The sequence below is a fragment of the Micromesistius poutassou genome (genome assembly GCF_964030765.1).
Source record: "Micromesistius poutassou genome assembly, contig: SCAFFOLD_5309, whole genome shotgun sequence".
Lineage (NCBI taxonomy): Eukaryota > Metazoa > Chordata > Actinopteri > Gadiformes > Gadidae > Micromesistius > Micromesistius poutassou.
The window spans coordinates 1-16,807 of NW_028177153.1; the positions used below are offsets into that span (position 1 = coordinate 1).

A 16,807-nucleotide genomic window follows, 5' to 3' on the forward strand; every position below is an offset into this window, starting at 1 on the left:
AAGACTAGCTCTCTCTCTGGTGTGTAACCCTATGGAAGATCTTAAAAGTCTCTTCCTTTCATGGTTTACCATCATCAACTTTTAGGAAGCCCCGTAAAAAGGAGGGGGAGAGGGAGACGGGGGGGAGGAGGGGGAGGGGAGGGGGAGAGGGAGATGGGGGGGGGAGGAGGGGAGAGGGAGACGAGGGGGAGACAGGAGGGGGAGGAGGGGGAGGGGGAGAGGGAGACGGGGAGGGGGAGTGGGAGACGGGGGGGGAGGAGGGAAAGAAAGAGAGAGAGCGAGAGACTATAACTGCCACAGAGACTCTGAGTCATCAGTCCTCTCAGGCCTCCATCAAAAGACACCCATCCTCTAACGCAGAAGCTGTGTGTGTGTGTGTGTGTGTGTGTGTGTGTGTGTGCGGGCGTTTGTGTGTGTGTATATGTGTGTGTGTGTGCCCGACCGCCTGCCCTTTTTTTTTCCTACAACCGACACAGAGTCGCTGAGTCACTGAGTACGTGGACCCCCGCTCGCCCACATACGTGTATATGTGTGTCTGTGTGTGTGTGTGTGTGTGTGTGTGTGTTTACGTGTGTGTGTGTGTGTGTGTGCTTACGTGTATATGTGTGTGTGTGTACTGGATGTGTGTGTGTGTGTTTGTGTGTGTGTCCGCGTTTGTGTGTGTGTGTGTGTGCGCCCGCCCCTCCGCCTTTTTTTCTTTCTACAACCGACAAAGAGACACTGAGTGAACCCCCAACGGGACGAGGCCCTCCAACTCCCACCCTACCCTAAACCCAGGGAGGAGGTCCTCCTGGGTGAAGGTGGACCTGAAGGTGTGGATGTGTGTCAGTGTGTCTGAGGACCCTCCTACACCTCGGGACACTCTGTAGAAGGACAGAGTGCCAGCAGGCCGGTCCAGATACACTCCTACTCTGGTAGAGCCAGCGGGGGGGAGACGTATGTCTGTCTTACTACCGTTGTACCGGGCAGAGTAACGACCATCATGACAAACAAGACTCCAGGACTTGTTGTTCCATCCAAGCGCGCTGTCACCCCGTCCTCTCCTTGTGATTCCTCTGTATGTCACTCCTATCACAACCTCTCCTTTCCACTCTACCTCCCAGTAACAGCGGCCAGTCAGAGCCTCACTACACAACACCTGGAGCACGGAGTCAAATCTCTCTGGGTGATCCGGATACGACTGGTCCTCTCCGACCCGCGTCACCTTTCTGTTGTCCTCAGACAGAGAGAGTCGTCTGTGGGCTGTGTTTGGGTCCAGTGTGAGTTCACAGGCATCTGACGGGAGAACAAGACATGATATTATTCATAATTCCCGAGATATTCCAGGTTATTCGCCCAAAATCCCCCATTCGTTTTCATTGGGAAATTCAAAAAATGCTGATTCATGCTTCATCCTCTTCAACCACTTAAGACATCATAACTTGGTCAAAATGACCATCATTACCGTTTACCATCGTTCAAACAATTAAACTAATCTACACATTTGTATCTTCAATAATATTTAAACAGAATTTCGATATCATTCATACTTTTTTCAGAATCACAGTTTTAGTTTCATTCCGGATTCGTTTTCAGTTGGTCTCGCTCTAGCCTTCTGACTCAGCTGTTGCTCGTTGAGCAATCAGTGGACTGTCGTACTGTCGTAAAACCCGTGTGTGTTCTCGATGCGTTCTCGATGAGGCCGTTCCACCGAGGATGCGTCGGAGGTGACTCGTGTGGACTTGGGACCGTTAAATATCCCAGGATGCATTTCGCATTCCCATGTTTTAAAATATTAGTATGTAAGCTATAATAATAGGCTATATATAGGAACATTTTACATATATAACAAAAATGTAGGCCTATTCATTCAAAATATTGACATACTATTTTAAAATTAAAGAGGCTGGGATTTTGTTTTATATAATTTGTTCATATTGTATACGTCACTGATAGAGGAAACCCATCGCAACGGTAACGAAAATTCCGGTCGGATCCATCCGATCGTGTGTGTGTGTGTGTGTGTGTTTTTCTATTCTAATCTGTGTAATTTCTCGCTCATTCGTTATTATTATTATTCGTTATAATAGCCTACTCTCCAACTACAAAGTCGTGTGTATATAAATACACACGACAAGCATATCTTTTCATTTATATTCATTCAAAATATTAACATACTATTTTAAAATGAAAGAGGCTGGGGTTTAGTTTTATATAATTAGTTTATATTCTTCAGTAGTTTGAGGCCGTAAAGCACAGTTAACAGAGCTAAGGTGGTGACGTCATCGAGTCCGCTGTTGTTCCAATTGCAGGTGCGTACTCGCGTTCTCGGAAGTCTGTACTTAGAAGTCCGGACTTGCCAAGTACGTACTTCCAAGTCTGCAAGAACGTAGTCCACGTACTTGGTATTGAGAAACGGCTTCTCTCTCTCCCTCATGGACTACAACAATGGACTACAATAGTGGACTACAATAATGGACGTTAGCATTGACGTTAGCGTTAGCATTTACGTTAGCATTAGTGCTGCAGTTAGCGTTGACGTTAGTGTTGAAGTTAGCATTGACTTTAGCACTGCATTTAGCATTGACGTTAGCGCTGAAGTTAGCATTGATATTAGCACTGCAGTTTGCGTTGACGTTAGCATTAGCGTTTACGTTAGCATTAGCGCTGACGTTAGCATTAGTGCTGCAGTTAGCGTTGACGTTAGTGCTGAAGTTAGCATTGACGTTAGCATTAGTGCTGACTTTATCATTACCGTTGAAGTTAGTGTTAGCACTGACGTTAGCGTTAGCAATTAAGTTAGCATTGACATTAGCGTTAGCATTGACGTTAGCGTTAGTGCTGCAGTTAGCGTTGATGTTAGCATTAGCGCTGCAGTTAGCATTGATGTTAGCATTAGCACTGCAGTTAGCATTGACGTTAGCATTAGCGCTGACACTTGCATTGACGTAAGTGTTGGCACTCACGTTACCGTTTACGTTAGCACTGACATTAGCGTTAGCACTGACATTAGCGTTAGCGCTTCTGTTTATATTATATAGTCTACAATATAACAAGCAGGCCTACACCAAGTATATGAAATGTCTCAAAGGAATACTTCTCTCAAAGTGATTATTGAATGCCATTTATATGGCGTGTGGCGGGTTTAAATATCTATCCCTGGAGTGTTGGCTCCTCTATTATATTATTTACGGTAGCCATTTACGTGGGAGCGCGCAGTGTGGATGGACTTTCCATCTCTAAAGTTAGTGTGTGTTGAGATGAATCAAACAAAACGGACACTTACATCTCTGTGGAGCTGGTTTCAGCCTCCACACTCCCCCGTGCTCCACACTGGGGAGACAAAGAGAGAGCAGCATGTTGTCTTTAAACAGGAAACATTATTCACATGTTAACAAAGAGAGAGCAGCATGTTGTCTTTAAACAGGGAAACCTTATTCACATGTTAACAAAGAGAGAGCAGCATGTTGTCTTTAGACAGGGAAACATTATTCACATGTTAACAAAGAGAGAGCAGCATGTTGTCTTTAAACAGGGAAACGTTATTCACATGTTAACAAAGAGAGAGCAGCATGTTGTCTTTAGACAGGGAAACATTATTCACATGTTAACAAAGAGAGAGTGTGCAGATGGCTCCGCTGCATTCATGTTAGTATCACGTTAGTATTATTATTCACTCGTGTTTAAGCACATAATCAACCAGAACTCGCTGATGGCTCGGTGGTTCGTAACGTTGTTAACTGATTAAGGACAGACAGCTAACCTCGTCAGCTGACTGCGTGGGTCACACACTCCGCGCCAATACAATCGTTGGCTTTTTGGCGGGAAACCTACAACCGCTATCGACCACCTCAATGTTAAGGCCTAGCTGCATGCTAACCCCCAGCTCCACGCTTACGCCTAACTCCATGCTAGGCCACGCCAAATATGAGTGTGTTGCAATCACTATCAATAAATATTTTATAAAAGTACTCTGAATCCTAATTTACTGACTCATCATACCTGGCTCCATGTTAACGTCCAGCTCTATGCTAACCAATCATCGGCCAATAAAAAAACAAACACACTGAAACGTCTGGTTTTAAACCAACACATTAATTCACCAGACAGTTAGTGCCAAACACAGCAATACGCCAAATGTTAATGTGTTGCACTAACTATCAATAAATATAATTCTATAAAAGTCGTCTGAATCCTAATCTGCCGTCTCATCACTTTCTACACAACATGCGTTACAACTGCGTTTTGAAAACACTTCATCTAGCAGCGGCTTGAACCCTTGTAGGAGACGTTGTCCCTGAATGGTGAGCTGTCCTCTCCATACCTGAGAGTGTCCAGTCTCCAGCGTGGATCCTCCAGTCCAGCAGAGAGCAGCGCAGCTCCAGAGTCTCCTGGGTGATTGTAGCTCAGGTCAAGCTCTCTCAGATGGGAGGGGTTGGAGCTCAGAGCTGAGGCCAGAGAAGCACAGCCTTCCTGTGTGATCAGGCAGCCAGACAACCTACACACACACACCATTTATTCTATCTAGCAGTTCGTACCAAATTAAACACATTTAGAAAGTGTATTCATTCCATATGGAGGACAATGAGATATTGTTCTGTTAGAGTCAGGAGAAGTCCACTGTGTTTGGTACACTACCGTTTATCCACAGGTTCTAACATTGTGTAGAACCAGGGAGTGTTTTGTCAGCAGGGAAAAGATCAACAGAAATGCATCGGACATGAGCAGCACTACACCAAACTAATATGATGTTAATGTAGCAGCATAGAAATAGGGTTGCCTTGCTGCAGTTAATTGCGTCAGCTGACCACTAGGGCGGCAGTACATAAGTACGGCCCTCCTTCTTGTGCTCTCACTGATGCATCATTTCCGGGTCAGGTGTTTGCCCGTGCAGGTAATGCTCCACGCCCCTGCTGCGGCTACTGTTTCGTTTCATTTATCACTGTGTCCTCATGCTTAAAGCCGGTGTGTTTTCACTGCAGAGCAGCGACTGCGTGCTGCCTGCTCCGTTTAGTCGCTGGTTCTCTCGAGCGGTAAGTGTCCTCTCTCCCTGTGTTACACCGAATGCTATCCTGTAGCTAATGCTAGTGTGTTCACAGGTAGATGTCCCCTGCCGTGTGTCTCTCTCCCTGTGCAGGTTTGACTTTGAAAACGGGTATGCAACCTTAAATCTAGCCTCCAAAAGCATTGATAAATGTAGCTTAGCCATACTAATTTTATGTTTATTGACAGGGAACGCTCATCAGCTGGCCGAAATCTATAGATGGCGATTTATCTGACTCCACCACCAGCTGATTGGGGCCGCTGCTGCTTTGTATACAGCTTTTGTCTACACTACAGCTTTGTCTGCTGTTTGTCTCTGCTGCTAATCACACCGTTTGTCTCTGCTGCTATATACGACGTTGTCCCCTGGTTTGGTGTGGTGCAGTGGCGTAAATATCGATGGTGCAACCGGTGCAACTGTCCGGGGCCCAGACGCCGTCAGGGGTCCATGGAGGAAGAAAAAAAAAAAAAAGTTTTTGAGAATTAAATAGCTCGGGGGCGGATCGGCTAGCTGAGTGGCTGGTATGGGAGGAGGAATGATCATTTGTCCAAATTCCAATCATTCCAATCATTTGTTTACCGTTTGTTTATTTGTTTATTTTGTGCGATTGCTACCCCTACTCTCATTGGCTGAATCGTTGAGAACGTTTTAGACTCAATCAATATAAGGTCGCGGGGAGACAAAGCTCTGTTGGTTTGTATATTTTATTTTCGTAATGGTAGGAAAAAACAATACTTTATTAAAGCATGCAATTGTGATGTAGAACAAAATAAAAAGAAAACAAAGTGCTTGCATGATATTGAAGCCTACAGCGATCGTTAGTTAACTTGTGTGGTGTCTTGTCATTTGTTTACCCGTGTGCCATGGCAACGCAATTGCTACCTGCTGTAGTAGTACTCTCATTGACTGAATCTTTGGGGGGGCACAAAAAAAATATTTGCACCGGGGCCATCACCATGATGTTACGCCACTGGTGTGGTGGTGCTGCTGTTTCTGGCTTTTGGCTACAGCCGGCTTGCATGGTGGACTGCCGACACCACACCTTTAACCTGTTTAATCCCTTTAATTTGAGCCCAATGATTTTGAGGAGTTAATCCCTTAATTTTGTTTTGTTTTCTGTACTTTATTATTTTGATTAAGTAAATTGTTTTGTTAAGTTTATTTTGTTAACTATTTCCTGCTTTATGTTGTATATTGCTTCATACATTTTGGGTTAATTATTTCCGTTGTAACTTCCTTTTTGTTTCCTTCTCAGTGGCTGCAGGCTGGTGGTGGTGCTGGTGACGTGGGTGGTGGTGTCCCTCATTCTTGTGTGCTGTGCTTCCTTGGATTTGGTGATACCAGTGTGTGACTGTCATGTGTGTCTGGGTGAACCCTTTTCCTTTAATTTATTCCTGTTGAGTCCCCTTCCCCTTCACCTGCTCTTTCCCCACCAGTAGGCCTCAGCCCCTGATTAGGCTCCTTGTTTATTAGTTGGGATGAATGCTCATTTTTGTGATAATATATATTTTATTAAACAAAGTATTTTTTTAAACTGGGAACCACGTGTCGAGTGGAACGAACCTGTGTTTTTGATCAATGTCAAATAATATATAATAATTCCTTGGGTGCAATTCCCAAGGTGGCGTTGTCGAGCAACCTAAGATTCACATTGAGAGCCTCCACGCCGCCACATTAATAAAGGACATCTTTACTGTTCAATATGTTTCACTTTACCACGGCCAGTGATGTTTTAGTGGTGAGGGGTGCATTATATTCAGATCACAGCACGGCTAAAGCCTCATCACCATGTCTACACTAATGACAACTCCTCAGCTCTCATCAGCTGACCAGAGTTACATAACATAACATACATAACGTACTAGCAGTTAACAGGTCAACAACCCCTAACCCTCACATCAGCTGGCCAGAGTTACATCACGTGTAACATACATATCGATATTGATAACAGTCCACCTAGTCGTGGATCATCCCTTACATATTAAACAACCCCAAGACGCAGTTTGAAGAAGAGGCTGATAACTGACCTGAGAGTTTCCAGTGTACAGTGTCGACTCCACAGTCCAGCAGAGAGCAGCTTCACTCCTGAATCCTTCAGATCATTGGTACTCAGGTCCAGCTCTCTCAGACTAGAGGAGTTGGAGCTCAGAGCTGAGGCCAGAGAAGCACAGCCTTCCTGTGTGATCAGGCAGCCAGACAACCTACACACACACACACACACACACACCATTTATTCTTTCTGGTTGAGAGCAGTTTGTACTAAAGTAACCACATTTATAAAGTGTATTCATCATTCCATTTGGAGGACAAGTTAAAGCTTTATTGATACTTTATGGAGACAAAGCTGTGTCACCCTGTATGAGAACAGGAAGAGGAAGTGGGGAGATGACATCATCACAGACAGAACTTCCTTCACATGGATGTGACAGGATCTTAAACAAATGCTCCTTTCTCAATAGCTATAACTCAGATGAGATATTGTTCGGTTAGAGTCAGGAGAACTCCGCTGTGTTTGGTACGCTAAGACCGTTTCTTCATAGGTTCTAACATTATGCAGATCCATGGAGTGTTTTGTCAGCAGGGAAAAGAGCAACAGAAATGCATCAGGCAGGAGCAGCACTTACTGGAAGCTAGAATAACCAGTTTGAAGAGGCTGATAACTGACCTGAGAGTTTCCAGTGTACAGTGTGGACTCCCCAGTCCAGCAGAGAGCAGCTCCACTCCTGAATCCTTCAGATCATTGGTACTCAGGTCCAGCTCTTTCAGAATAGAGGAGTTGGAGCTGAGAACTGAGGCCAGAGAAGCACAGCCTTCCTGTGTGATCAGGCAGCCAGACAACCTGCACACACACACACACACACACACACACACACCATTTATTCTTTCTGGTTGAGAGCAGTTTGTACTAAAGTAACCACATTTATAAAGTGTAGGCCTATTCATCATTCCATTTGGAGGACAAGTTAAAGCTTTATAAGATATATATTTTTATAGTAATATCGAAACAGAATTTCGATATAATTTATACTTTATTAAGAATCACAGTTTAAGTTTAATATGGCTTCGTTTTCAGTTGGTCTCATTGATTTACGTTGACGCTAGAGCTTGAGGACGTTCAGGCAGTGTTGCCAGATTGGGCGGTTTCTCGCAGATTAAAGAGCGTTAATGTCATATTAAAAAAATTGACGCCGTCTAAATGGATTTGCGTTAACGCCGTTAATAACACGTTTCACTGACAGCACTAATATTAATATTACTTTTTATTTCAGTACTATGAATAACATGTATTTCAAAATAATACATGTTATTCATAGTACTGAAACAAAAAGTAGATCTACAGGGATGTTTTGTGCATAATTATTAGTTTTATTCCAATATTATGTATATTGTGTTGTGAGGAGAATAATTAACCAAGTGAGCAGGAAAATACTTTTCGAGCACGAGAGCAAAGACAGCATTTGTCTGCGTGGGGGTGTCAGTTGCGTGCTGCTTCACTTTATGTGCACACTTTTATGGATCTAATGGATATTGAACCTTGTGGTGTAACTGTTTGTCCATTGAGTAAAACTGACCTGAGAGTTTGCAGTGTACAGTGTGGACTCCCCAGTCCAGCAGAGAGCAGCTTCACTCCTGAATCCTGCAGATCATTGGTACTCAGGTCCAGCTCTCTCAGACTAGAGGAGTTGGAGCTGAGAACTGAGGCCAGAGAAGCACAGCCTTCCTGTGTGATCAGGCAGCCAGACAACCTGCACACACACACACACACACACCATTTATTATTTCTGGTTGAGAGCAGTTCGTACTAAAGTAACCACATTTATAAAGTGTAGGCCTATTCATCATTCCATTTGGAGGACAAGTTAAAGCTTTATAAAATATATTTTTTATAATAATATCGAAACAGAATTTCGATATCATTTATACTTTATTCAGAATCACAGTTTAAGTTTCATACAGCTTTGTTTTCAGTTGGTCTCATTGATTTACGTTGACGCTAGAGCTTGAGGACGTTCAGGCAGTGTTGCCAGATTGGGCGGTTTTTCCCGCAGATTAAAGAGCGTTAATGTCATAATAAAAAATTTGATGCCGTCTAAATGGATTTGCGTTAACGCCGTTAATAACACGTTTCACTGACAGCACTAATATTAATATTACTTTTTATTTCAGTACTATGAATAACATGTATTACAAAAGAATACATGTTATTCATAGTACTGAAATAAAAAGTAGATCTACAGAGATGTTTTGTGGATAATTACACGTTTTATTCCAATATTATGTATATTGTGTTGTGAGGAGAATGAATAACCGAGTGAGCAGGGAAATACTTTTCGAGCACGAGAGCAAAGACGGCATTTGTCCACGTGGGGGTGTCAGTTGCGTGCTGCTTCACTTTACGTGCACACTTTTATGGATGTAAATCTGTTGAATGTCTTCTGATATTGAACCTTGTGGTGTAACTGTTTGTCCACTGAGTAAAACTGACCTGAGAGTTTCCAGTGTACAGTGTGGACTCCCCAGTCCAGCAGAGAGCAGCTTCACTCCTGAATCCTGCAGATCATTGGTACTCAGGTCCAGCTCTCTCAGACTAGAGGAGTTGGAGCTGAGAACTGAGGCCAGAGCTTCACAGCATGTCTCTGACAGATGACATTCATTCAGCCTTCACACACAATAAACAGAACATGTCAGGAACTGTGATTAATATAACATAAATCTTTATACTTTATTCCATAATGAAGAAATGTTATTAGTTGACCAAATTACTAAATATTTAGATGTATAAATGGCCATTATATATTCAATAAAAAAGTTTTGTAGAGTTATTAACTGAATACTACTTCTATTATGAATATTCTCTTATTTGAACTGTACTACATTACACATTAATAGTACACCTACAGAGATAATTTGTATATTATAACGTTTATATTATACTAGGATGTTTATTATGTTGTGAGTAGAATAGTAATACATGTTGTGATGAACCTACAGAGATGTTTTGCATATTATTTCAACCTTATATTCCAGTTTTATGTATATTGTGTAGTGTGTATTTTAATTCCTGTTATTAGTGAACCTACAGAGATGTTTTGGAGGCTTTGACCACTGGCAGCAGCCTCAGAAGACCGTCCTCTGAAGAAGAGTATTTCTTCAGGTCAAACACATCCAGCTCCTCTTCTGATGTCAGTAGGATGAAGGCCAGAGCTGACAGTTGAGCAGGAGAGAGAGTTTTTTGGGCGACACTACCTGATGTCAGGTACTGTTCGATCTCCTTCACTAGAGAACGGTCGTTCAGCTCATTCAGACAGTGTAACAAGTTGATGCTTCTCTCTGGAGAGAGATCTTCATTTAGCTTCTTCTTGATGTAAGACACTGTTCCCTCATTGGTCAGTGAGCTAGTTCCTGTCTGTCCCAGCAGACCTCGTAGGACAATCTGATTGGTCTCCAGAGAGAGGCCCAGGAGGAAGCGGAGGAACAAGTCCAGGTGTCCGTTCTCACTATGTAAGGCCTTGTCCACAGCACTCTGGTAGAGGAGGAGGAGTTTATCTTCCCCAGAGGTGGGTGGTTCTTCTAAGAGCAGATTGACACCAGTGTTGATGTAGGACTGAAAGACATAAAGGGCAGCCAGAAACTCCTGGATGCTCAGATGGACAAAGCAGAACACCTTGTCCTGGTACAACACACACTCCTCTTTAAAGATCTGGGTGAACACTCCTGAGTACACTGAGGCTGCTCTGATATCGAAGCCACACTCTGCCAGGTCTGCCTCGTAGAAGATCAGGTTGCCTTTCTCCAGCTGATTAAAAGCCAGTTTTCCCAAAGAAGCAATGATCTTCCTGCTCTCTGGACTCCAGTCTGGATCAGTTTCAGCTCTCCCATGGTACTTCCTGTCCCTCTGTATGGACTGAAGCCTCAGAAAGTAGATGTACATCTGAGTCACGGTCTTGGGCTTCTCTTCTATCTGAGATTTTTTGAAGATATCCTCCAGAACTGTAGCAGTGATCCAACAGAAGACTGGGATGTGACACATGATGTGGAGGCTTCGTGATTTCTTCACGTGGGAGATGATTGTGTTGGCCAGCGTCTCCTCTTTGAATCTCTTCCTGAAGTACTGCTCCTTCTGTGGGTCGGTGAACCCTCTCACCTCTGTAACCATGTCAACACACTCAGCAGGGATCTGATTGGCTGCCGCAGGGCGTGTGGTTATCCAGATGCGAGCGGAGGGAAGCAGGTCGCCCCTGATGAGGTTAGTCAGCAGCATGTCCACTGAGGTCGGCTTTGTGACATCAGTCCAGGTCTGGTTGTTCTGGAAGTCCAGAGGAAGTCGACACTCATCCAGACCATCCAAGATGAAGACAACTTGGAACCGGTCAAATCTGAAGATTCCTGCTTCTTTGGTCTCAATAAAGAAGTGATGAAGAAGTTCCACCAAGCTAAACTCTTTCCCTTCCAGTAAATTCAGCTCTCTAAAAGTGAATATAAATGTGAAGTGTATGTCATGGTTAGTTTTGCCTTCAGCCCAGTCCAGAGTGAACTTATGTGTCAAGATGGTTTTACCAATGCCGGCCACTCCAGTTGTCATTATTGTTCTGATTGGTTGATCTTGTCCAGGTAAGGGTTTAAAGATGTCTTCACATTTGATTGGTGTTTCTTCCTTGGCTGGTTTCCTGGAAGCTGTTTCAATCAGTCTGACCTCATGCTCCTGGTTGACCTCTCCACTGCCTCTCTCTGTGATGAAGAGCTCTGTGTAGATGTCATTCAGACCTGTTGGCTGTCCTGCTTTAGGGATTCCCTCAAACACACACCTGCATTTCTCTTTCAGATGAGACTTGATTTTATGTTGGCACTCAACAGCAACAGTTTCTATGACAAAACAATGGTTGACATTATTGGACACATTTGACTTATTCCTGTACAATTCTTAAACTTCATGATATTTATATATATATTTATATAGCTAGTATATATAGCTATATAGTTTTATGTTATACTTTTAAAACTTCTAAGATCAGCTCTTTTTATTTATAAATTATTTATATACCACTGTATATTTGTAAATAACTATGCCTTGTGTTTCTTATCAGTCAGTAACTAACACAATTGTCTTGTCGTATGTTGCAACTAAGCTTGTCCTGTGTAAATGTTGCTGCTTTGCGTGTCTGTCTTCAATTGCCCCTTGGGGACAAATAAAGTTCTTTGAATTTGAATTTGAATTTGAATAGCTATATCAATTCTACTTAAGAGGTGTCTTATAACCTGTTAAGTAGTGCTATCATTGTTGTGTATCAGTAGAAAGTGACTGATGCAAGATGCTGATATAACAAGATAGTGTTGCATCTCTTCCACTGAGTTATGCTCTGGTATATATATGTTTTTAGCATTGTCACTTATTGATGACCGGATGGCAACCTGGAAATTCTACTAGATACAACCTGGAATATTGCCCCCCATTCCCTTTCACACATGACTTCATGCAGGAAATGTTCAGGAACATTTAGAACAGCAAGAATGCATTTGTGATATTGTGAATCTCTTACCGCCCCTCAGTGTGTCGGCCAGTTCCTCCTGGTTCATCTCCATCAGGCAGAGCTTTGTGATGTCTACCACTCCCTCTATGGCACGCCTCCTCTGCTCCTTCTTCTTACCATCCTCCTCCTCCTCCCTCTGACTCTCTGAGCATTGTGGGTAATCTGGGAAGAGATCCCTCCAGAGCTTCTTCAGCTCCTTGTCTAGAAAAGCGTGTGCGTTCTCCTCAGCCCTCTGGAACAGAACACACATCAAGGAGAACTTTACTCTGAACTCACTGAGGACATCAGAAGCATCTGTCCTGGATTCACATCCCGCTGGTCTAAAGAGGGAAGCCTGGAGACTATGAGCACCACAAGAGATGCTTTCTCATGTTCATGTAGAGCTTAAGTCAAACATCTTGGTGGAAATGTACACACCTTGATCAGCTCTGTTTGATGCTGCTGTACAGACTGAGTGTTAACCTTTGACCTCTGGTGGGGTTGTCTGTTGAGAGAACACACACACACACACACACACACACACACACACAAAAACACACTTTAGATCTATTTTATTTTTCCTAACTTGTAAACATTGGTATTGTAGAGTCTAGTAACAACCAATGGTCTGTTTTCAATGTCTGAATCTCCTACCTCTTGTCAGGAGGTTGACCCATAGATTTGTCACTCTTCATGGAGACACAGCTGGGTCCAGGGGAGTCTGCGCTCTGCTGCTGGACTCTTCTAGAAAAACAAGAACCAGGATCAGACCATGTCAACCACATCACTAAAACAGCCTTATCCCTCCTCTCATTACCACCATGTCAACCACATCACTAAAGAGAGAGAGAGAGTTTATATTTATACTGTGCAAGTGTCCTGTGTAATTGTATTTATTTAGTTATTATTCTACGTTTTGTATCTTTATTTAACTTTTACATTTATTTTGTATCTTTATCCCTTTATCTCTTTTTCACTGTACTTTTGACTCTTGAGCTGCAATAACAAGAGAGATTCCCCTTGTGTGGGATTCATAAAGTTGAGTGTGTGTGTGTGTGTGTGTGTGTGTGTGTGTAAGGAGTACAGGTAAACTGTAATCCTCTTCAGTTAGTTAATGATTGATTGTGAGAGAGAGTATCAGTAGAGTCTGATAACAACCAACTGGTCTGTTGTCATGGTCTGTTTGAAACTCCTACCTCTCCTCTCTGGAGGGGCGTCCATCTTTAAAGACAGTAGGTTCATCCATAGACTGGTCACTCTTCATGGAGACACAGCTGGGTCCAGGGGAGTCTGCTCTCTGCTGCTGGACTCTTCTAGAAAAACAAGAACCAGGATTTATGGACGTTTGATAGATGCTGTATCTTTATAATACCTGGTAAATCCTTACCTTTTCTCAATTGACTGATTTCCATCTTTAAACTGGTCAGGTATATCCATAGACCAATCACTCTTCATGGAGACACAGCTGGGTCCAGGGGAGTCTGCTCTCTGCTGCTGCTCTGGTCTTCAACACAACACACACACACACACACACACAGCTGTTACTCAGACTAATGATGGAGTCATGAAATATCACCGCTGAGCTCTGAGAACAGAGAACAGTCACAGACAGAGAGATGCTCTTCTTACCTCTTAGCTTTGCTCTGGTGGCCATGTTCCCCAGACAGAGTGGTCTTAGAGGTAGGACCCCCCTCCTCTCTCTCCTCATCCATAGCAGACTGGAGACCTGGACACAAACACAACTACACATTGTTTCTATGGCCATTCAGTGTTTGTTTTAATTCTGCTTTTATATAAGTTGCTTTTTGCCGGTCACAGGGGGCTGTTGTCTGTGGGACGAGAGGCAGGGTGGTCTTTCCTGGACGTAGATTCATAGACCCTCTCATTCTCAATGAGGGTAAAGATGTGGAGATGCCTCCCAGATGTTTCTAATAACTATTTAATAACTATTTATCTGTTAACACAGAAGGTCTCTAAGGGTCAGATCAAGAACAAACTCACAATGCGGATATACCTAAAGTTCCCTGTGCTGGTTAAACCGCTCTGAAGGCATGACCATATATGGACTTCCTCATGTCACATGACATCACAACCAGATCTGTGATGCGGGCCCACAGAGAACAAGACCCGAACAAGATGATGTTTAACCACCTTCACTAACCAAGATGGCCGTCTTCCTGACTAATGACAATAATAATCATAACATCACAAATATAATACCTGGACATAATATCCAAGGTACCTTTTAAGTTACCCAAGGACACTAAATCTGTTATTAAAATTATATAATTTAAGTTAAGTATTAAGTATTTTAACATTAACCTCACACTTGAATCCAAGCTGAAACGTTCTGGGTTCAATCCACAATGTCCACAGTCTTACTTGTAGCATCCTATAGAGCAGAACTCCCCCTAACCCCTACCTGCTCCTTAATGACCTGTCTCTGTACTGTCTAACCCCTACCTGCTCCTTAATGACCTGTCTCTGTACTGTCTAACCCCTACCTGCTCCTTAATGACCTGTCTCTGTACTGTCTAACCCCTACCTGCTCCTTAATGACCTGTCTCTGTACTGTCTAACCCCTACCTGCTCCTTAATGACCTGTCTCTGTACTGTCTAACCCCTACCTGCTCCTTAATGACCTGTCTCTGTACTGTCTAACCCCTACCTGCTCCTTAATGACCTGTCTCTGTACTGTCTAACCCCTACCTGCTCCTTAATGACCTGTCTCTGTACTGTCTAACCCCTACCTGCTCCTTAATGACCTGTCTCTGTACTGTCTAACCCCTACCTGCTCCTTAATGACCTGTCTCTGTACTGTCTAACCCCTACCTGTTCCTTAATGACCTGTCTCTGTACTGTCTAACCCCTACCTGTTCCTTAATCAATCAATCAATTTATTATTTAAAGTGCAAAATCACCATGGTACATGGTCTCAATACACTTCCCAGTAAAAACAAGTACAGTTAAACATTCAGAAAACCACCAAAGGAAACAGTTAAAGTGCATTTACAACTGACAGTCAACAACAGTTAAAACACAGAGAAAAGAATAAAACAGTTAAAGCAATAAAAAACTATAAAAAATAAAAATATGTGCACAGTAATGACAGTTAAAACACAATAGTAAAACACACATACTAAAAGTTAATTTACTCAAAGTATTGGGTAAAAAGGTGTGTTTTAAGACAGGATTTAAAAATTGTGATAGATGAGGTACTTCTGATGTTTTGTGGGAGGGCATTCCATAAAAGAGGAGCACGGTAAGAGAAGGCCAGCTGATTTTTTGTTGATGGGTGGAATGACAAGGAGGTTTAAACCAAGGGAGCGAAGAGGACGGGATGGAGTGTAGGGAGTGAGTAACTGGGAAAGATATAGCGGTGCAAGACCATTCAGGGCTTTAAAAGTTAAAAGAAGAACTTTAAAATCCGCTCTTGCCTGAATGGGCAGCCAATGTAACGATGCTAAAACAGGAGTTATATGACAAAATTTACTTGTTTTAGTTAAAAGTCTAGCAGCTGAGTTCTGGACAATCTGGAGACTCCTGGTAGTGGAGATGGGGAGGCCAGAAAAAAGGACATTGCAATAGTCAAGTCGAGAGGACACAAGGGCATGGAGAACCACCTCAGCACTACGCAAGGACAGAGAAAGGCGGATTTTGGAAATGTTTCGTAGATGAAAATAAGCTGTTTTAGTGATCTCTTTTATATGAGATTGGAAAGTCAATGTCGGGTCAAAGGTAACACCAAGGTTTCTGATGACAGTATTTTCAGAAATAAAACAACCATCAATGTTTAGACCAAGACCCTCAGAAAAGTATTTATAATTATTGGGCTTGATCACCAAGAGATCAGTCTTGGCGGTATTAAGCAAAAGAAAGTTGTCGCTCATCCAGCTCTTGATTCGGACTACACAAAATTCAAGATTTTGAATTTGAGAGGGGTCATTTGGTTGCAGTGGAATGTAGAGTTGTGTGTCATCGGCATAAAAATGGAACTGGATGCCGTATTCAGCAATGATCCCACCCAGAGGAAGCATGTATATACAAAAGAGCAGAGGGCCCAACTGCAGAACATTCGGATAAAGAGTTATTATAACTAACACATTGGGTTCTGTTCGATAAATAGGACTGGAACCATGAGAGTGCCAACCCGTGGACACCCACACAATGCTTCAGTCGGTGTAGAAGTATACAGTGATCTACCGTATCGAATGCCGAACTTAAGTCAAGAAGGAGTAGAAGAGAAGCAGATCCAGAATCTGCGGTAATGAGAAGG

General features: G+C 42.9%; 1 protein-coding gene across 6 annotated transcripts; it reads right to left on the reverse strand.

Moving 5' to 3' along the window:
* Positions 1-565: 565 nt before the first annotated feature.
* LOC311376716 (NLR family CARD domain-containing protein 3-like) lies at positions 566-14,255 on the reverse strand (the record flags this gene model as incomplete). 6 transcript variants are annotated; one of them, XM_084491201.1, is made up of 14 exons in its annotated part: positions 566-1,275; positions 3,266-3,312; positions 4,304-4,477; positions 7,051-7,224; positions 7,689-7,862; positions 8,596-8,769; positions 9,510-9,683; positions 10,105-11,887; positions 12,562-12,784; positions 12,970-13,036; positions 13,186-13,275; positions 13,728-13,844; positions 13,919-14,035; positions 14,161-14,252. In XM_084491201.1, the coding sequence occupies 14 exons, from the start codon at positions 14,241-14,243 to the stop codon at positions 701-703; spliced, it is 3,972 nt and encodes a 1,323-aa protein (XP_084347327.1). The 6 variants fall into 6 exon arrangements, with proteins under 6 accessions (XP_084347327.1, XP_084347326.1, XP_084347325.1 ...); XM_084491200.1 differs by having other exon boundaries at positions 7,689-7,753; positions 8,661-8,769; positions 14,161-14,243; XM_084491199.1 differs by lacking the exon at positions 13,186-13,275 and having other exon boundaries at positions 13,728-13,780; positions 13,972-14,035; positions 14,161-14,243.
* Positions 14,256-16,807: the final 2,552 nt, after the last annotated feature.